Below are 20,396 nucleotides of genomic sequence, written 5' to 3' on the forward strand. Positions count from 1 at the left end.
ATGGGCGGGCTCAGGACCTGCCACTGGGGTTCTCGCGCCCCCCTGGAGCCTGCCGTGGTTGCCCCCCGACCCCTTGCACGACCCCTTGGGGTCCTGCCTGGAGTTCTCCTCAAAGTGCTGGGGTCTGCGGCTTCCCCAAGTCTAGAGAGGCCGGTGGGCCTGCAGGCTCCCCAGCGCAGGTTCACATTCCAGAACCTTCCATCCTCTAAGCCCGGGCAGCCCGGCTGCCTGTCAGGGGCTGAGGAGTGGTTGGAGGGGCTGCGAGGTGCGGGTGCGGTAACAGAAGGGTCACCAGGCGGGGTCCTCCGGGGTCCGAGCTGGCGGGTCCGGGTACTCGGATGCCCAGATGGCCCCGCCCTATACCCTTCGCCCCGCCCCGCCCCAACCCCACCCCAGGGAGGGCACTGGAGGGGCCAGGGGGAGGGGCTCCGGGACGGGGCGGGTCAGGGGAAAGGCTTCATTTTCTCCTCTGCAAGGGTGGGGCTCTGGGCACGTGCACGGGTGTCGGGTGCCAAGAGGGGTCACCACAAGAAGAAAGACAAGCTGGGGTGGGGGCAGGATCTGACCTGGCCTTGGGAGGTGTGGAAGGGTGGGGCGCTGAGATGTGGGGGAGGGGAGGCCGCCGGTGGCGGGGCAGGTCATCCCACTGGGTCAGTGTCTGCCTCCGCTCTCCCTTCCGCCATCCGCATGGGGGGACTGTGGGGTGGGGGGAGCTGCTCACCACGTAACGCTGACCAACAAGGTAATGCTCAACTGGCCAAGCCCCTCTCCCATCCCATGGGCCTGGGTTGCCCCCTCTGAGGGCCTCCTGCTGCAGCGTTTGGGGCTCCAGCCCTGAAGGGGAGGTGGCCCTGGGCCGTGCCCACTCCCAGCCGCCTCCGGCCCAGGGACCTTCCTCCCATTGTGGGCATACAGCTCAGTGGCCGCGGGCCTTAGCGGCCCCCTGCCCTCACCAGCAGCTGGAGTGGCAGCCCCTCACCCCCTTGGGATTGCTGCATGCATGCTGAGAGCCGCCCGCTTTGATGAGCTCGGTACTCAGTGCTTCACTCGCCTTTTTTTTTCACTCATCCTCACACCACCCTAAGAGCTGGGTGCTGTCTCCCCTTGTTGCAGGGAAGGAAACACCCCGCGCGGTGGTGGCTTGCCTGGAGTTGAGCCAGGCTGTTCAGCCCCTGGGCAGGCAGGGCCAATTTCCCCACCTCCAGTCTGCCCTTAGAACCTGTACAGGACCAGGGGCAGATACACCCCCAAATCAAGGTCTCAGGGTACAGGGAAGGGGCAGACTCCCACCTTGGAAAGAGAAGGTCCAGTACACAGGAGAGAAGAGGGCAGCTGGCCCCTGGACGTGGTGCTGGGGGTGGGCGGGAGCTTGAGGGATCCCGGGTAGACGTCCCGGCTGGGCTGCAGGCTCCGGGTGGGGGGCGGGGGTGTGGGGAGGGCGCCCAGAGGCTCAGGGGCTGAGGTCCCCCGTGGGCTGGAGGCCAGTCTCCACCTCACAGATGACAAAGCCCATAACTTGCCCAAAGTCACGCTGGCAAGGAGCCGAATGGGCCTCGGAGACCCAAGTCTCCCCTTCTTTGTGCCAGAGGCCCCTGTTGATTGGGCGTTTGGGGGAGGGGGTCATTGCAGTGCTGAAGGAAGCAAGGGTGCGTTGGGCCTCTGTTTGGTGGGAGGTGGGGCACTGAGGGGGTACCCTCTAATTCCCCATCCGTCCCCGGGTCCTGCTGGTTGGAGCAGACAGGGCGAGCCGGCGCTGGGGGTTTTACCTCCGCCCAAGTCTCAGAGCCAATTACCTGTGTAATTAGCAACAAATGACTTGTGGGATGGTTGTGGTTTTCAGTTAAAATTAGAATGAAACCCATTCCTGGCTCCATGAAGGGGTGGAGGGAGGTCCCTTCAGGCTCCCAGACGGACAGACCAGACAGACCCTCCTGGCTCCCCCCCCCAAGCCTGCCCAGAGGCCCAGCCTCGCCTGCCTCCTTCCCATGCGCCCACCCAGCACCTCCTCCAGGCCCCCCCTCCCCGGGCAGCTGCACCCCAGCCACCGCCCCTCCCCTCCTTGGCTCATTGGCGTTTGCTGATCCCTTACTACATGTAGGTGCCCAGGACTGGGGCCCAAACAGGAGGCAGCCCCCGGCCAGCACCCCAGGGGAAGGTGCTCCCCCCACCTGCCTCCCCCCCGGGCCCTTCCCAGCCTCCCAGCACAACCTCCTGATCTCTGAACTTGTTAATAAAGGGCTCTGGTTGCGGCCTTCTAAGTCCTGGGATTCCTCTGTCACATCAGTTTTACACCGCAGTCTGCAGATGTGAGTGGGCTCACTCTCACGTCACAGTGGGAAGTTAACTGAGACCCAGACAGGGCATTCAGCGGCCCCCACTGCCCAACCGGGAAGTGGCAGAGCCGGGACTGTCCCCTCCTGGCAGACCCTCCCCACGGCTGGGGGCTTTGGGTGGACGGGGCTGCCTCCCCATTGCCCCCCCCCGACTGACCCGGCCCCCCCAGGGGCAGACCGCCCCGGGGACTCACCCTCCTCCTTGCCCCCCGGCAGGTGCCCAGCAGAGCGCCACGGTGGCCACCCCGGTGTCCGGCGCCGCCCCAGACCTGCTTCCCCGCTTCCTGGTGGAGCCCGAGGACGTGTACATTGTCAAGAACAAGCCGGTGCTGCTGGTGTGCAAGGCCGTGCCCGCCACGCAGATCTTCTTCAAGTGCAACGGGGAGTGGGTGCGCCAGACGGACCATGCCATAGAGCGCACCATGGACGGGAGCAGCGGTGAGCAGGGGGCTGGGGGCGTCAGGCAGCTCAGTCCGTGGTGGGAAATGGAGGGGGGGGGGCCTGCACTGGCCCAGGCTGCTCGGCCGTCAGTGGCAAGGCCAGGGTCTCACCAGTTCTGTGCCCCCCCCACACACACACACAGTTGTGATCCCCCTGGGCCCACAACTGCATCGCCCGGGATGCCAGGAGGGGCAGCCCGCCCACACCTAGGGAGTCCGTGGATACACAGCGGCCTTCCCAGGGGCTCCACCCCCCCAGACTCTGACCCTCACATTCTGGTGGGAAGAGTGAGTAGGAAGGAAGCCCTCCCACCACCCCTGCCCCGTCTCCCAGAAACGCCCCAGGGAGCTGGGGATGGGGCGCACAGCGTGGCCACTGCCCACTGACTGTCATGGCAGTGGGTAGCAAGAGGGGGCAGGAGTGCACGGCGGGGTCTGAGTCCAGACTGGGGAGGGCAGGGGCAGCCTGGCCACATGGTGCCAGCAGAAAAAGGGAGTTTGGAGTGAGTGGGTCCCAGGTGACCAAAGAACTCATGAACCTCATATTCTGTGATTGTTTCCTTTGTGGGTTAATTCACTCACCTGGCCATCCATCAGTCCGTCCATCCATCCATCTGTCCATCCATCCTTTCATATGCTCCCTCAGCAGCCTTTCCTGAGCACCTGCTGTATGCTAGGGACCCAGCCTCTCCCTCTGGGAGCTCCAGGCCCTGTGGAGGGACAGATAGATGGACAGCAGGCTAACGGCTCAACTGGTCCCGAGGACTGTGAGGTTGCCTGGGCATCCAGGGAGGCTTCTTGGGGGAGGTGGCATGTTAGAATTTTGGGGGGGGGGGGGATGGCAGTGTCCCAGGCAGGGGCCACTGAAGCAAAGGCTGGAAGCAGACAGTGGTGCCATCTGGGGGTCTCACCTGTCAGGCTCTGGAGTCATGTCACTGTCCCATGGGCAGTGGGGAGCTGGGCAGTTTCAAGCCACAGAGTGACATGGCGGGAGCTGTAGGCGGTACTCGGGGGCCAGTGTGTGGCGGGGCTGACGGGAGAGGCAGACCTAGAGACACTGAGGAAAGGGAAGCGGCAGGAATCGGCTGAGGAGTGGAGAGAGGAGTGGAGAGTTCAGAGGGAGGTGGGCAAGTCCCTCCAAATGCCCCTTTCATGGGACACCCCACCTCCTCCCCCAAGCTCTGGCTTCAGGCAGCAGGGGACCACTCAGCGTGGACTAAGAGCCCTGCTTGGGCCTCACCGCTCCTCAAGAGCAGGCCTGGCAGAGGCAGGTGGGAGCTGATGGCAGCCTTGTTCTTCTCCTCGCCACTAATTAGACCCCAATTAAGCTCATTTCCTTTCCCTTCTCCTTTGGTGCGTTGTGGAGCACCCCACACAGAATGAGCCCATAGGTTTAGTTCCCAGCCCTTCCCGCCTAGGGCTCGGCCAGCCTGGACCACCAGGCACATACACCTTAGGGGCTGATGATCCTTGAGGGGTCCACTGGCTCCTGGGGTGAGACCCAAGCTGCGGTGCAGCTGGAGGGTGGGGGGAGCAGGCAGGCTGCCCCCAGGACAATGCACATGGAATCCCAGGGCAGGCAGGGCCCGTGGGCCCAGAGCAGGGGGCCCTTATGCTGCCAGGCTGGAGGGGTTGGGGGTGGCCTGGCACAGAGACCCAGGGGAGGGGCAAGTCCCAGCTCAGGTCTTAAAACCTACCTATGCAGAGCATTTCCCAGATGGAAGGAATGGAAGGTGCAAAGTCATCGACCAGCAGGCACTCGGGTTTGGGGTGCGGGAGAAGTGAGCGGGGGTGCGGGCAGTAGGGATCAGGAGGCTGCCCTCAGGGGCCATCATCAGGTGTCAAGCTCCAGAGGATGGCGGTCAGGCTTGTACTGTGGGAAGGCATGCAGGGGTGGATGGGGTAGGAGGACGAGCCCCCGCCAGGGAGAACTGTTTGGAAGGCAGGGTAATAACCTAGAGGAGGCCTGATAAGGTGGCATGCGATTTAGTCCTCAAAACCAGCCTATTGTTTTACAGATAAGACTGGGGCCTTGGATCTGACTTGTCTAAGGTCCCAAAAGAGCTCCCTCCAGCCAGGTCTTCTGGTCTACCGGAAGTTACGCCCCCTTTCCCCACTACAGGCATCAGAGGGGCTGGTCCTCTCCTCCAGGATCAGCTCAGCCCACAGCAAGGAGCCCTGGGCAGGTCAACACCCTCCCTGCCGCCTTCTGGGGACCCTTCATGTGCCCTTTCACAGGCCCGCTGGTTGCAATATCCTGAAGCCTTCTGATGTTAAATGAGCTGTGCGGATACCCCATGGCTCTCAGGGCGGGTGGGCCAGCTCTGCCCCCCTGCTCAGGAGGGGATGGAGAGGATTAGGAACCGCCGTGGCTCACGACAGTTCTGGGCCCCGTTAGTGCCTCTGAGGGCCAGAGCCTGCCCCAGACCCACACAGGCAGCTTGAGCACATTTCCCTGGTGAGAGGATCCACCGCGGAAACTGGAGCAAGTCCCCTTGCCTCCCTGGGCCTCAGTATCCACATCTGTAGAATGGGAATGAGGAAGCTCTCCCGTAGGTTGGTGGCTGAAGCCCTGAGTTTCCCACACCCACCTGGAGCCCAGCGGGAGGCCTTTCTTTTCTTCCTCAGGCCCAGCACCACTTTGCAGCATGGTAAGTCCTCCGTCTGCTGTGCCAGGTCCCCAGGGAGAGGACAGGTTCTGAGGACACTGCTGCAGCCAGGGCCCTGTCTTCCTGAGCTTGAGGACCTGCCCTGGAAAGTCCTAGAGCCCCTGACCAGCTCCCTGTTGCTGCCAGCCTCAGGAACATACCAGCTGCTCCCCAGACATCCCCTCACAACACACACGCCCCGTTTTGACCGCCATCACGAAGTCTGGAATCTGGGCTGGAGTGCGACCCAGGCACCTTCCTCAGTGAGCAGTCCCAGGTCCGGGGCAGGACTGCTGCACTCTCATCTCCAGCCTGTGACTCAGCTCAGGCTAAGCAGAGAAGCTGAGATCTGGGATTCACATGTGGTAACCACACCTCTCACCTGCCCCAAGCATCTAACCCATGCCTCCCTGGGCTGGCTGGCACGTCTAGATTTTCTTTGATCTCATTGATTTCCTCACCCAAAGCCATTGAGTGCTTTGAAGGGAAGAGAAAGGCTCCCCTCCCTTACCCACAAGCAGATACCACGGCAGTAGCACCTTGTGGACAGACACCCCAAACCAGAAGCATTGTGCCGTCGGAGAGAGATGGTGGATATCGGGGACCAACCCGGATCTACGGTCCCCCCACCCCCACCCATTCGTGAGTGGGGCTGGGGATGGCTGTGTGAACACTCCCAGGGGAGAGCACCCCGGTCCCCCCATTATTTACCCTCATCCCCCATCCAGAAGGCCAGGGAGAAAGGTTCAAAGCCTGTTAACACCGGTCCCTGAACTTGCTGATGCCATAAAATCCCCGAATTGGCTAAACCAAGCACTGGAATCCGGTCTGGGAGTCTATTTATTGGGTGTTAACAAACTGATTGGTTATTAGAAGCAGGCTGGTGAGAAGGTGAGAACCTAAGCCCCAGCTCGGTCTCAGAGTCCCCACCCCAGCCCTCCCCCTGCCTGCTCAGAGCCTCTGTACCCCTACACCCAGGCCCGGGACTCCTCCTGCCTCTCTCGTCCCTCTCCCAGCCCGCACCTGCTCCCAATTACCAGGCAGGTGCAAACACAGCTGTGCCCAGAAACTCCACTCTCAGGAGTCAGGCTGCTTAGTTACTCGCAGGGAAGACAGCACAGCTCCTGCACGTCAGGGCGGGGTCTCCCCGCCACCGCCGCGTGCCCCCCAGCCGGAGCTGCAGGGCTCATGACTTCCGTAGCGGCCTCCGGGCAGACTCAGGCATCCTTTACTGCGGTGCTGTCTGGAGCTGGGACATCGTGGACAAACTTGGCACTCGTTCATGGCAGCGGGAAGGAGAAGAGGAGGTGGTGACAGGACAGGACAGGAGGGGGAGGAGAAAGGGAGAAAGAAGAAATGGGAGCACTTAAATTTAGTGCTGCTCTCCCCAAGCTGAGTTGCCTGGGCGGGATGTGAGGTAGGGGGTAGGGGGCTGGTAGAGAGGGGATGGGAGGGGGGAGGGGTCCATCTAGCTAACTGTTCACCCCAGAGGCTGGGAAGAAGAGAAGAGGGGTGAAGGTCATCCAGGGGCCTCTCCTACAGACCCCTAGTTTGCAGCCAGTCTGGGAGAACATGGCCATCTAAGTGGCCTCTAGAATAGGGACAGACAAGGCAGGAGAAAGGGGCACTGGTGGGCCCCAAAGGAAGGACTAACCCAGCTATGATGATTTCAGTCACAGTGACAGCCCTTCTCCCATCCGCTAGAGCCAGCTGGGAGGCAGGGAGAGCGATAGAAGAATCTGGGGACCCAGTGCTAGAGCCGGGAGACTCACGCAGAGGGCCTGGAAAAGGGTCATGGAAAGACATGTTAGAGAAATTAAGAGGGAAAACAGTTCCTGGAGCCTGCCCGGTCATCTGGGCCTCCTGGCTTCTCCCGCCAGGCAGCCCTAATTGAATTTCTCTGTTAACAATGGAAACACTTTGGCAACTCAGCCTCTCTCTTGCTTTCTGATAAGCCACTGACCCCAGGGAAATTGGGGTCAGGAGGAGAGAAATTGGAAACAAACAGTCTTTTCTCACTCCTGGGGACACTGGTTTCTGGCTGCCAGCCAGGTGCTAGAGGAGGTGGCAGTCACCCCTCTGGGGCCCCAGGGGGTCTGGGACCTCTCAGCGCAGCCCACTGTCTGGGTCCAAATGTGGACAAGGGCGGAGGGGCCAAGTTCAGCCTCAAGAAGGGTCTCGTCATTTTAATCAGGAGACCCTTACTGCCTCAGCAGCTGCTCCTCTACTGGCAGCACCATCTCCTGCCCCTCACCCTCTTCCGATGTTTCCCTATTGGATGGGCACTCCCAGCCCACCCCAGGGTGATAGCGGAGCGCCCCGAATGCACTTTGGATTCAGACAGGTCTGGGGACCTGTGGCAAGTCACTCCCAAGCCTCTCTTTCCTCATTCACAGAATGGAAACACCCATCCAAGAGAGTGGGTTAAATAAGATAACAGCCTGGCAGTTGGCACCCCCTTACTGTCCCAGGGTCTATTATTATACCCCTTAATAGCTGCAATTATATTGCTAATAGTTGTTATTATATCATCACATGCCAGGATCTACCTGCTATACTCTCAGGGAGGAGGCCCACAGAGTCCCCAGGGCGCAGCTTGTCTGACCCATCTTCTTCTTGGGGTGCTTGGAGACCAGACCCTGTTGCCCAAAGCTCCTCTGTGCAGTTGTCTCTGTAACAACCGCACAAGGCCCCTTTAGGGATGTTTCTCTAAGTGACTCCATGGAGAAAGGCTTCTGATAATAAAGCATAATGAATGGAAATTTTAAGACGCCCGCTCCTTCAGGAGATGTGTTTTGGAGGCTCCCCCTTGGGCCACCTGAAAGTTCCCTGCAGGTTGAGGGATGCCCCCAACATCCTGCCAGGCAGTGGGAGTGGCCGTGGTGCAGGACCCCCCACCTGCCCAGGAAGGCAAGGCCCGGGCCAGGCTCCCGTGTGACCCCAGGCCCTGGCTCCCCCCTCTCTTCCCCGTCAGGGCTGCCAGCCATGGAGGTTCGCATCAACGTCTCGCGGCAGCAGGTGGAGAAGGTGTTTGGGCTGGAGGAGTACTGGTGCCAGTGTGTGGCGTGGAGCTCCTCGGGCACCACCAAGAGCCAGAAGGCCTACATCCGCATTGCCTGTGAGTCCCAGGCTGGAGGCTCATTGGGGGTGGCCAGGAGAAGAGGTCTTCCTGGAGGAGGGGGTGGGTGGGAAAACCTCAGGGTGCTGACTTGATGCGTGGAGGAAGTGCCTGTGCACGCTGCCCGGCCATCCTCAAGTCCTTTAGACCCTTGGTGCTCCCTCCCACTGCGGCCCCTGCAGGACGGTGCTGTCCAGGTGAGTCAGCCAGGGCTGGAGAGCACTCCTGTTCTTCTGCCAGATTTGCGCAAGAACTTCGAGCAGGAGCCGCTGGCCAAGGAGGTGTCCCTGGAACAGGGCATCGTGCTGCCTTGCCGCCCGCCAGAGGGCATCCCCCCTGCCGAGGTGAGAGGCCGGGCTCAGTGCCTGCCCCGCATGTGGGCAGGGCTCAGGGGGCTCGCCCCCCCCCCGCCCCGCCCCTCCTATCGCCTCGCGTGGGCGGACCAGGGCGGGCGGTGCAGCGCGGTGGCTCCTCCCCCAGGTGGAGTGGCTTCGGAACGAGGATCTGGTGGACCCGTCCCTGGACCCTAACGTGTACGTCACGCGGGAGCACAGCCTGGTGGTGCGGCACGCCCGCCTGGCCGACACGGCCAACTACACCTGCGTGGCCAAGAATATCGTGGCGCGGCGCCGCAGCGCCTCTGCTGCTGTCATCGTCTACGGTGGGGCTCGGGGCTGGCGGGATGAAGGGGGGTTGTGCCCTTGCGGGAGCTGCATGCGGCTGCGGGGTGGAGAGAGGCGACCGAACAATGGAGCCGGAGGGAACAGGGAAAGACTGGCTAAGCCGAGAGCCAGTCTGGGCGGAGCTGTGGGACATCCTTGGCTTTCTAGAGAAGGTCGGTCCTGCATTGTGCAGAGGAAGCACGAGGGGTAGGATGCAAGCCTAGGGAAGACAACAGCTGAGACCTCTTGCTCCTGTATCCCAGGGATGGGAAGTAGAGGGAGGGGGTCCAGGGCACCCCCAGGAGCAGGAGAGGAAGAGGGTGCAGGGCTGCCCCTGTGAAAGGCAGCTCATCTCCCAGAGCTGGGGCCTGGGGCTGGAGGAGCATTTGCACTGCAGTTAGCCTGGCTGCCCTGAGTGCTAGGCAGTGCCAGGTGGGGCACGGGCAGGTGGTGGTGTGGGTGCTGCATCCCCAGGAGCCAGTGGGCAGGAGAAGCACCTCCCCCGCAGGGCTTCTCTCCCAAGCACAGCAGTGGCCCCGCCAAGCAGCCCAGCCCCGTTTCCAGCCCAAAGCCCACCTGCCCTCCAGGCCCTGTGCCCTGGGCCGGTGTGTCTGAAGAAGCCCCCGCTCCCTGACCCCAGTCCTTCTCTGTCCGGCCAGTGAACGGTGGGTGGTCGACGTGGACCGAGTGGTCCGTCTGCAGTGCCAGCTGTGGGCGTGGCTGGCAGAAACGGAGCCGCAGCTGCACCAACCCTGCGCCTCTCAACGGGGGCGCCTTCTGTGAGGGGCAGAATGTCCAGAAAACAGCTTGCGCCACCCTGTGCCCAGGTACCAGCGGCCGCCACCTCCCGCATCGCTCTTCACCACGCCATCTCCGTGTCCTGGCTCCATTGCGCCTGCCAGTCTGCCCCCGCTCCTGCCATGGCTCCATCCCACCCCACCCCCCTGCCACCCAGGGCCAGACCCGGTCTGCAGGTGGGGTCAGAGCTCGGTTTGTGTCCAGGATTGGGGCTCAGCTTGCAATGAAGGAGCTCAGGATTGGGACTCAGTGAGAATGCTAAGGACAGGGTCTAGGACTCAGCGTGGGGCAGGGGCAGGGCTCAGCCTGGAGCTGCAGAATCTAGCCTGGGCCTGGGGTCAGAGGGCCATTGTGTGACCAAGAGCCCTCAGTGCCCAGGACCAGGACAGCCTCCCTGAAGAGGGTAGAGCTGAGCAGCCCCTGGCATCATCCGTGCCCCCCGTCATTCTCATGCGTCATCAGGCCAGCTGGACACCAGAGGGGCAGGCACTGCTGGGCCTACAACTGGCCTTGCACTCAGATACAGGCCAGCTCACCCTGCCCAGTCCATGTGCCCAGGAGGACCACACCTGGCCCAGGACTTGCTACCCTGGCCTGACAGCACCACCTCTCTCTGCCCATGTCTGTCCTGCGTCTGTCTTATGTCTAGTGGATGGCAGCTGGGGCCCGTGGAGCAAGTGGTCAGCCTGCGGGCTCGACTGCACCCACTGGCGGAGCCGCGAGTGCTCGGACCCAGCACCCCGCAATGGAGGCGAGGAGTGTCCGGGTGCTGACCTTGACACCCGCAACTGCACTAGTGACCTCTGTGTGCACAGTGAGTCCTCACCGCCCTAAGGGCTCCTGCCCTCCCTGCTTGTCTCTGCCCTGCCCCGGGGAGAGGCTGGCAACCCCCTTCCCAAGGCTCAGGGCCCTCGGAGATGCCCCTTATCCCTGACACACACTCTCCAGTACCTCTTGCCACCCACCCGTCTCCGGAGAAATGTGCACATCTCAGCCTTGACTCATACATCTCCCAGGCCCACCAAACTCCCCGGCCCCCGGCCCCCAGCCCCCAGCCCCAAACACCTTCCTCTCTAGCAGCTTCTTATCCACTCCATTCCTGGCACATGCATCCACCTCTCCCCCACAAAAAATGCACACACACACACACACACAATCCTGAGGGAACACAGGGCTTCTAGGCCCGTTAATTACAAGACCATAACTAACAATTAAAGATCTCTGTTGGAATTTTTCTCTAGAACACACCCTCCCCAGTTATTTCAATTAAAAACCTAATTATCTGTGTCAATTCCTTTCTGATGGACATTTCTTCCATTATGCAAAACCCTTCTAAAGTCAGTGCAGCTTCCTCTAAGTCGTCAGTCCCCTGCCCCCAAGCCCTGCCCAAGGCCTGGGGGAGGGCAGACCAGCAGAAGAACCCTCCCAGCTCTGTACCGGGGCCCCTTTGGGGAGGCTGGAGAGTTCACACCTGGTCCCCAGAAGAGCAGGTAGCTGGTCCAGTCCGGCAGCCTGGGGTCAGACCACCCTGGGGAGGTAGCACCTGCCCTCCTTCATTCTCCTGGTGACAGTGTCCACCTGAATCTCTAGCTCAGGAGGGGATGGGGTTTGCTCAGAGCACACAGCGGGGGAGGGGCAAAGCCAGGACCCCCACCCCATGCCTTGCCCCAGGGGTGGAGACTCCTGGAGGTATCGGCCGTGATCTTCTCCTGACCAGTCGCTTACACTTGGTGGGTCATGCGCTCGTGCCCCTGCTCCCCTCACAGCCGTGCTCTCTCCAGCAGCTGCTTCTGGCCCCGAGGACGTGGCCCTCTACGTGGGCCTCATCGCTGTGGCCGTGTGCCTTGTCCTGCTGCTGCTCGTCCTCGTCCTTGTTTATTGCCGCAAGAAGGAGGGGCTGGACTCGGATGTGGCCGACTCGTCCATCCTCACCGCAGGCTTCCAGCCCGTCAGCATCAAGCCCAGCAAAGCAGGTGAGGCGCTTCCCGGGACCTCCAGCCTGGGGCCGCCCCCGGGGCCTGGGAGCCCTCGGCGACCCTGCCCCACACCCTGTCCTTGTCCCTGCAGACAACCCCCACCTGCTCACCATCCAGCCAGACCTCAGCACCACCACCACCACCTACCAGGGCAGTCTGTGTCCCCGGCAGGATGGGCCCAGCCCCAAGTTCCAGCTCAGTAATGGGCACCTGCTCAGCCCACTGGGTGGCGGCCGCCACACGCTGCACCACAGCTCGCCCACCTCCGAGGCCGAGGACTTCGTCTCCCGCCTCTCCACCCAGAACTACTTCCGCTCCCTACCCCGCGGCACCAGCAACATGGCCTATGGGACCTTCAACTTTCTCGGAGGCCGGCTGATGATCCCCAATACAGGTAGGAGGGACTCCAGAGGGCCCCACGGAGGTCCAAGAGGCGAGGCCTGGTTGTTTCGCCTCTGAAGCGGGAAGGGGCAGCCCAGTCTCACCCCCAGTGGGCAAGCCAGGCCCAGGCAGCAAGGAAAGGTTGGAGAGAACCAGAGCATGTTCCAAGGACACAGAGCGTGGCCATGGCTACAGCTGGAGCTGCCACTCTCCTGTTGCCTGAGGATATAGAAGCTTTGGTCCCCTCGTTTATGCAGGCAGCCAGGCTCTGTGCTGGGCCCTGGGACCCAGAAGGCAGCCAGGCTCAGGGCCCAAGGAGCTCACAGACTAGTGGAGAAACATCCAAGGACAGATGCAGGACAGCATGTGATAGAGAGTTTCTCAGTCTCAGGCACTGTGGGCCCCCCTACCCTCTGCGTCCTGGCTTCTACCCCTACCCGCCTTGGAAACCATTCTGATAGGGTCCCCCGAGACCCCTTGTGAGTAGATTCACAGACTCTCTGCGGTTATCTGGAAAGCAGGTGCTGTGGCCTCTGGTGTGGGTGACACCCAATGCTTGACGCCTTGGACTCAGATGACTCCATGGGCTCCTGGTTTTCCTGCTCCTCCTCCCTGCTCCCAGGCCTGCTCCCTAAATGTAGGTGCTCCTTGGAGCTCCCTCTTCGTGCCCCTCTCCCCAGGCTGTGATTGCCACGTCTGTGCCGGTAACTCCCACTCCCCCAACCCCAGCCAGGCAGCTTTCCTGGGCAATGAAATCATACGCCCAGCTGCCTCCCGGGCAGCGCCATCTGGATGTCTCGCAGCCCCTCAAAATTTCTCATGCCTAAAACAGAACTGTCTCCCACCCTCCCCCAGAATTTCCTCCTTCCTGGTTTCCCCATCTCCAGGACAGTAGAGTTGCTCAAGTCAAAACCTAAGGGTCACCTTGACCTGCTCTTCTGTGCTTGCCCCTTCGTCCCCACCCCAAGTCTCGCCATTCTTCCCCCTAAGTGGCTCCCGCATCCCTCTGCTTCTCTTCTTGCACGCGACCTCTCTCCTTGGCCAGGCCGCCAACACCCCTTACCTCGGTCCCAGCCTCCAGACATTCAATGGGGGGGAGCCAGAGTTGATTTTGATCTCTCTCCCCTGCCTGAACTGCTTCCAAGGCTCCCTGGTGCCCATGGGATAAAGGCCGCATGTGAAGGCCCAGCTGCTGCGACCTCTTTCCAAACACGTGCTATTCCACTTGTGGCCACCACGGTTAACTCAGCACCGCTGACACACACACCACACCGTGCTGCCAGCCCTTGGACGCAGACCCCTCTACCCTGTGCCCCTCCTTGTGTTTGGCTCATCTGCTACTTCTCCAGGTCTCATTCAGCCTAGACAGATCATTCTCTCTCTACCTCACATTCCCTCCACAAACGGGCTGCTAACTCCCCTCACAGGGCTGCTAGGATGAGAGTGCACAGAAAGCTCCTGGGAGGGGCCAGGCACTTGCTAGGTGTTCCGTAGCCAGGGAGCTCGGTGCTCCTCGGTGCTCCCTCTTCCCCAGCACCCAGCCGTTGTTCTGCAGTTTGATCCCTGTGGGGCTGAGGGCTTCCTGAGAGCAGGGTCCCTTGTTTTCCCTCACCTTCCAGAGCCTCTGGCCTTTAGTTATTCATTGGGTGAGTGTGTGTCCCCCACCACTGAGAGAGCATTATGCACAAATGTCCGGGATGGTCACCAGCTTTAGCAGCAGGGCCCAGGACGCAGTGCAGGCTAGTGTGGAGATGGGGTCAGGGGTCTCCCTTCCTGGGCTTCTGTGCTCTGCAGAACAGCAGCCCAACTCAGGGCTTTCCTCTCTGGAGAGCAGGCCTTGTGTTTTTGGGCACGGTGGGATAAAATCATAGGACTTCTCTCCCTCTCTCCAACTTGAGCCTCAGAGGCCCCTCTGGGTGGAAGAGGTCCCTGTCCTAAAAGGGGAGGGAAGTGGGGGCAAGACGAGCCCTGGAATAACTGCGCCAGCCCACCTTTGTTCTGATGGACTCACGGACTACCCCCTGTTCAGCAGGCACTGATACCTGCTGTGTACCCAGCTCCTTCTGCATGACCCTGGGGATAGCAGTGTATCACCCCAAACCACCGGGTGCCTGTAAAGTGCTCCCCAGACCAGGAAGGGCTGCCAGAGTGGGAAGGGTGCTAGAGGCCCCTCCCCCACTCACAGGGGCCACGCTGCCCAGCCAGGGGATGGTTCCCAGAGGTGCCAGGCCTGATGGGGATGGGTGGACCTCAAGCAGGGCAGGAGGGATGAGCACCCAGGCAAACAGGTATGCTCAGGGCAGTGGTTCCAAAGATACAGCCCAGGCCGGAGCAAGAGATAAGGCTGGGAAGGTAGTTAGGTCCAGAGGCCCAGGGCCTGAAATGCAAGGCCAGAGAGCTGGACTTGAACCTGGAGGCAGCAAGGAGTTTTAAATGGGCTGGTGGAGTGGGCACACTTGATATCTGGCGGGCCCTGGTTTGTTACAGGGATCAGCCTCCTCATCCCGCCTGATGCCATCCCCCGGGGCAAGATCTACGAGGTCTACCTCACCCTGCACAAGCCAGAGGACGTGAGGTGTGGGCAGGGGCCCTGGTGCTCTGGGCTGGGTGGAGGGCTGGAGAGCCAGCAGCCAGGACCCTCCTGACCCCAACCACAACCCCCGCTTTGCTACTGGCTCTGGCCTGGCCTGAAGAGGGGGCAGGGGAAAAGCCACCACTCAGGGGTCTCAGCTCCCAGGGTGGCCAGCTGACTCCTTTGCCTTCCCACCCATGTTTCCCCACTTGAGGTTGCCCCTAGCCGGCTGCCAGACCCTGCTGAGTCCCATCGTTAGCTGTGGGCCGCCTGGAGTCCTGCTCACCCGGCCTGTCATCCTGGCCATGGAGCACTGCGGGGAGCCCAGCCCCGAGAGCTGGAGCCTGCGCCTCAAGAAGCAGTCGTGCGAAGGCAGCTGGGAGGTGAGCAGAGGACACCTCCAAGGCTGCCCCCCACCCCAGGTGCTGCCGCAGCAGAGACTGGGCCCTTGCACCTGCCAGGCCTGTGGCCTCGGCTCCCCCGTCTCCCTCCACTTCTCCAGTTGTGATTGGCCTGAGGGTCTCAGGCTGGGCTGAGCTGACCCCGGCCCCGCCCACAGGATGTGCTGCATCTGGGCGAGGAGGCGCCCTCCCACCTGTACTACTGCCAGCTGGAGGGTGGGGCCTGCTATGTCTTCACCGAGCAGCTGGGCCGCTTCGCCCTGGTAGGGGAGGCCCTCAGTGTGGCTGCAGCCAAGCGCCTCAAGCTGCTCCTCTTTGCGCCCGTGGCCTGCACCTCGCTTGAGTACAACATCCGTGTTTACTGTCTGCACGACACCCACGATGCGCTCAAGGTACCCCCCCCCCCCTGCCCCCACTGATCTGCCTGGCACAGAGATGCGGGGCCAGGCCTGGCAGGGAGGGCTGACTGCCCCTCGGCCTGGGTGGGGAGGCCCCTGTGCCTAGGTGGGCCCCGCCCCCCACCAGGCCAGGCTCACCTGCCTGGGGCCCTGCAGGAGGTGGTGCAGCTGGAAAAGCAGCTGGGCGGCCAGCTGATCCAGGAACCCCGCATCCTGCACTTCAAGGACAGTTACCACAACCTACGTCTGTCCATCCACGACGTGCCCAGCTCCCTGTGGAAGAGCAAGCTCCTCGTCAGCTACCAGGTGATGGCAGGGGCGTGGAGCTCAAGCATCTGGGACTGGGCACCCCTGGGGCTGGGCACATCTGAAGAGGTGCCTCCTCCCTGCCCCTGCACCAGGAGATCCCCTTCTATCACATCTGGAATGGCACACAGCAGTACCTGCACTGCACCTTCACCTTAGAGCGTGTCAGCCCCAGCACCAGCGACTTGGCCTGCAAGGTGTGGGTGTGGCAGGTGGAGGGCGATGGGCAGAGCTTCAACATCAACTTCAACATCACCAAGGTAGGTGAGAGGGGCTGCGTTCCTGCCATGCAGGTATTCCCACCCCAGCCAGCACCCTAGACGGGCTCCACCCCATGGGCCGGCCCCCCTAGGATCCACTCCTGGTGGTCCTCTGTGTCTCCTGGGGGTGGGGGGTAGAGGTACAGATGCAAACACGAACCCACGCCACCAGAGGCGGGGCAGGGCGTGAACCTGCGGGAGCGAGGGGCGGGTGGAAAGGAGCCTCAGACAAGGAGAGCTTGACCAGCAGCGATGAGGAAAAGGTGTTTCTGGCCATGGGGCTGTGAGTGGGGAGACGAGGCAGGAAGAGAGCAGTGAGACCCGCAGAGGTCGGGCAGAGGCGACTCAGTGAGCACGAGACAGTGGGGGGAGTGAGGCTGGACAGGCTTCTCTGTTCCCTGGCTGTGGGGCTTTGTGGTGCAAAGGCAGGCACAGCACTCTTGCTGCCACCATGTCCTAGGGTGCTCTGCTCTCCCTGGCAGTCTGGGAGCCCCCTGGCAGGAGGTGGTGGCGGGCTGGGCTGGGGAGATGTTCTAACCAGCACCTCACCTTACCCCTCCCTCTACCCAGGACACAAGGTTTGCAGAGCTCCTGGCCCTGGAGAGTGAAGGGGGGGTCCCAGCCCTGGTGGGCCCCAGTGCCTTCAAGATTCCCTTCCTCATTCGGCAGAAGATCACGACCAGCCTGGACCCGCCCTGCAGCCGGGGTGCTGACTGGCGGACCCTGGCCCAGAAACTCCACCTGGACAGGTGGGTGGGAGGTGGGCCGGGAGAGGAAGGGGCCGCAATGGCCACCGCAGTCCAGCCTGGGGGAATAGGGCTGGCAGGGTGAACCCAGAAGCTCCTTTCTAAGAGCCGAGGGGCCAGAGCCACAATGGCCAGCAGGCCCAGTGTTCAGTGCCCAGGGCAGAGGGGGAGGCCCTGCACTTGGGGAGGCTGGCTCAGGTGGGTATGAGGCCCGGGGAGGCCTGGTTGTTGACGGGCTCCCCTCCCCTCCACAGCCATCTCAGCTTCTTTGCCTCCAAGCCCAGCCCCACGGCCATGATCCTCAACCTGTGGGAGGCAAGGCACTTCCCCAACGGCAACCTCAGCCAGCTGGCTGCAGCTGTGGCCGGACTGGGCCAGCCGGACGCTGGCCTTTTCACAGTGTCGGAGGCCGAGTGCTGAGGCCGGCCAGGCCCACGACTCCTAAACTCACCAGCTTTGACACCCACCAGGGACAGATGGAAGCCCGGGGGGGGCGTCTCCCCCACCCCCGCCCCGCACCGGGGAGAGCTGCACCGACAGGCCTCCTCCCGGCCGATGCCATCCCTTCAAGCTGGTCCTCCAGACCCTGCCCGCGCTCTGGCCCCACTGGGCTGGCACTGCTGCCCGCTCGGACTCTGCCAGGATGGATGGTGCCTGGAGCCCGGGCTGGGCCCAGCCCACCGGTGTGTGTGTGTGTGCGTGCGTGTGATGCTACCTCTCCCCCCGCCCCTGCCGGGGGGCCGCATGCACACAGACACGCACGCACACACTGGGCCGGGGATGTGGGCCCTGGAGCTCCTGCCTGAGCTGGACCTTATGCAAACGTTTCTGTGCCTGCTGGGTAGGGGCGTGCCTGAGGGGCCTGGTGGCCAGCCTGCCGGACCAAGGGCCACAGCCAGACCGGGGAGCGGGGAGGGGGTGGCCTCTGGGCTCAGGCACACGCCCACCACACGGGCATGTGCGCACGCATGCCTCGTGTTTCCATCTCACACACGTCTCACTCCTGAGCCATACAGCTCGCCCTCGGCGCCACCTACATCTCACGCTTGTGCGCCCCGAGTCTCGCTCACAGCCCCGTGCCCCAGTGTTTGTTCACATCTGCCTCTCACATGCTGCTCTCCTCCCACCCACCCAGGGACACCAGGCGGCTCCTTCCTGACCTCCTGACCCTCCCCACCCACCCACCCCCAGGCCCCCAGTGGCAAGGTGCCCTGCCTGCCGGGGCATGTGAATATGCAATGGGAGTCCCGCGCTGTACAATGGCGAGTGTGCGTGCCGTGGCGTGCCCGTTCCTGGGGCTAACCAGTACCCCGGTGCGGGGCCTGTCGTGTGAAGCTCGTGTCCTGACTCTGTCTTAAGTGCATTCACGCACTTACACTTGGCCTTATGTCCACAGCCTTGCCCGGCCGCTGGGGTGCGTAGGGATTTTAGCAGACGTGAATGTAAATAAATTATATATATATATTGCTAACCCGAATGCTGCTTCTCTTGGGGGCAGCCAGGGACCAACGCCGGTTGGCCGTTGGCAGGAAGTCCCTGGATTCTGGGCTTGGCTGGGGGACAGGCTGGGACTGAGAACCCGTGGTTCCTGGAGATGTCCTCAGGCCTGGCTCGTCTGGGTAAGGCGACAGGCCACGGCGGTGACCAGGGCCGCGCCTTTGCCAGACCCATCCTCTGATTGCAGAAAGGTGACTCTGCAGTGGGGGGCCAGCTCCCGCACGGTGGCCGCCACCAGGCTGGAGAAGCTGTAAGGGTGAGGAGCTGAGGTGGGCTGAGGGGAGCCCAGTGCCAGCCAGGTACCCCTCCCACCCCCATCCCTACAAGCCAGGGGTCCCTGGCCACATCTCCCAGGCAGGCGACCTCCTCCCACCCCTACTCAGGGGAGGTGCAGCCCAGTGAACCCTCCCCATCACCATTCATGCCTCCCAGCCAGGCGGCCCAGCCCAGCCCCTGCACCCATACTCACTGGGGGTGCAGCTTGTAGAGCGTCCCGTCTACCCCTACAGTCACGGTCAGCTTTTCCAGGTCCCGGTTCTCACGGATCTTCTCTACCACGGCAGCCACACCCGCCCCACACAGCTGGGCGGCCCGTCGAGACACTACCTGGCACACCTCTCGGACCACCAGGGCGTCGTCCGAGGTGAGGGGCAGCCCCAGGTCCTCCAGGATGGTTCGGACCTGCCTCAAGGCCAGGCTGTCACTGGTGACCAGGAAGAAAGGGGTACGGAGAAGCAGGATCTGATATTAGCAGCCCTTCTCTCTTTCAGGGCTCCTCTCCATCCCCCATCATTCCACCCAGGGTGGACACTTAGGCTCCTTTAGGAGATAGGAGAGGTAGATCAGGTCTCAGGCACCTTTCAATCTCGGACAGAAACTTGGTCTTGAAGATGTCTCTGGTCTGGAGGCGCTGGGTCTGCTGGCCCCGGAAGAGAACTCCAAAGCTAGTCAAATGCAAGAGGATGTGACGGACGATCTCTCCCAGGTACATGCCACTGATCAGCTTCTCGAACCTGCATGGAAATGTGTGTGTGTGAACAAGGCAGGAGGAGAACCCTCAGCTCCTGCCACCGCCACCCCAGCTGGCCAGCAGCCCCCACCTCTGCTCGCCAGGGTTGATGGACGCCCGGTCCACACTGGCATCGAAGTGGGTGCTGAGCGTGCTCAGCGAGCCGTCGTCCCCAAAGGCGCCCCACTCCATGTTGATGCACATGTGGCCCGAGTCTCCAGGCACACTGGCCACATTCCGGAGCTCCTCCATGTAGCAGGCGTTGGTGCCTGTTCCTGCACGGACCGGGAAGGGAAGAGGCATTCGTTGGCACAGACAAGGCCCCTCAGAGTCCTCCCCTACTCCAAGACAACAAAACCTGGCTCATTCCTTCCCGCTCCATCATCCCACACTCACAACCTGTCCGAGGTCCTAGTCCCTCTCTTTTCCTGCCCTCCCTTCTGCAGACCCCACCCCCCACCTCCAATCCCAAGCTTTCCAGACCTCCACCACTTTCTTTCCAGTACCACCATCCCAGAGCCACCCTGCTGGCCCAGAGTGCTCTTCCCAGGGGAGATGTGCAGCAGCTCCCCGCTGCATGCAGGTGCGAGAACTGAGCTCCAGCTCCCTAGACTCAGCTGCTGGCTTTTGGTCAAACTGATGGGTGCTGGGGTCAGGAGCTGGGGGCCCAGAGAAGAGTCAGAAACAAGGAGCTCCAGGATCCGGTCAGAGGAGGGGCAATGAACAGCCGAATCTGACACCACCTGTATGTGGCTCCATAGAAGAATAAGGAAAAACCTGGTGGGAACAGTATGGGGAAGAGTCCACGGTGACTCTTCCTGCCCAGAAGGTCAGGAAAAGCTACAGCGAGG

At 62.2% G+C, this 20,396-nt stretch overlaps 2 protein-coding genes across 3 annotated transcripts in view; one reads left to right on the top strand and one right to left on the bottom strand.

The window, feature by feature from the left end:
• Positions 1-18,745, top strand: UNC5A (unc-5 netrin receptor A). Its single transcript, XM_077137990.1, has 17 exons — positions 1-265; positions 888-1,031; positions 2,550-2,771; positions 8,396-8,539; positions 8,780-8,883; positions 9,020-9,200; positions 9,861-10,028; positions 10,649-10,813; positions 11,781-11,972; positions 12,067-12,369; positions 14,844-14,931; positions 15,143-15,311; positions 15,488-15,721; positions 15,884-16,033; positions 16,129-16,293; positions 16,864-17,042; positions 17,294-18,745. Exons 1-17 carry the CDS (start codon positions 1-3, stop codon positions 17,457-17,459), a joined length of 3,039 nt encoding a protein of 1,012 aa, XP_076994105.1. The 3' UTR covers positions 17,460-18,745.
• The window catches only part of HK3 (hexokinase 3), an 18,147-nt gene continuing 16,231 nt past the window's right edge, over positions 18,481-20,396 (bottom strand). For both annotated transcript variants that reach the window (XM_077137727.1, XM_077137725.1), the window contains 4 exons: positions 19,637-19,820; positions 19,394-19,549; positions 19,006-19,239; positions 18,481-18,784 (listed from right to left, as the gene is read on the bottom strand). In XM_077137727.1, the coding sequence (XP_076993842.1) occupies positions 18,640-18,784; positions 19,006-19,239; positions 19,394-19,549; positions 19,637-19,820 (719 nt within the window). In that variant the 3' untranslated portion in view covers positions 18,481-18,639. The remainder of the gene's footprint in view (positions 18,785-19,005; positions 19,240-19,393; positions 19,550-19,636; positions 19,821-20,396) is intronic.

Source organism: Tamandua tetradactyla, chromosome 20, assembly GCF_023851605.1.
Source record: "Tamandua tetradactyla isolate mTamTet1 chromosome 20, mTamTet1.pri, whole genome shotgun sequence".
NCBI lineage: Eukaryota > Metazoa > Chordata > Mammalia > Pilosa > Myrmecophagidae > Tamandua > Tamandua tetradactyla.

Excerpts from the sequence above, each read along its gene's own strand:
- UNC5A (XM_077137990.1), top strand. The coding sequence starts at position 1 with ATGGGCGGGCTCAGGACCTGCCACTGGGGTTCTCGCGCCCCCCTGGAG. Across the intron at positions 15,722-15,883 it reads ACACCCACGATGCGCTCAAG|GAGGTGGTGCAGCTGGAAAA; the intron begins GTACCCCCCCCC and ends GGGGCCCTGCAG. Across the intron at positions 16,034-16,128 it reads AGCTCCTCGTCAGCTACCAG|GAGATCCCCTTCTATCACAT; the intron begins GTGATGGCAGGG and ends CCCCTGCACCAG.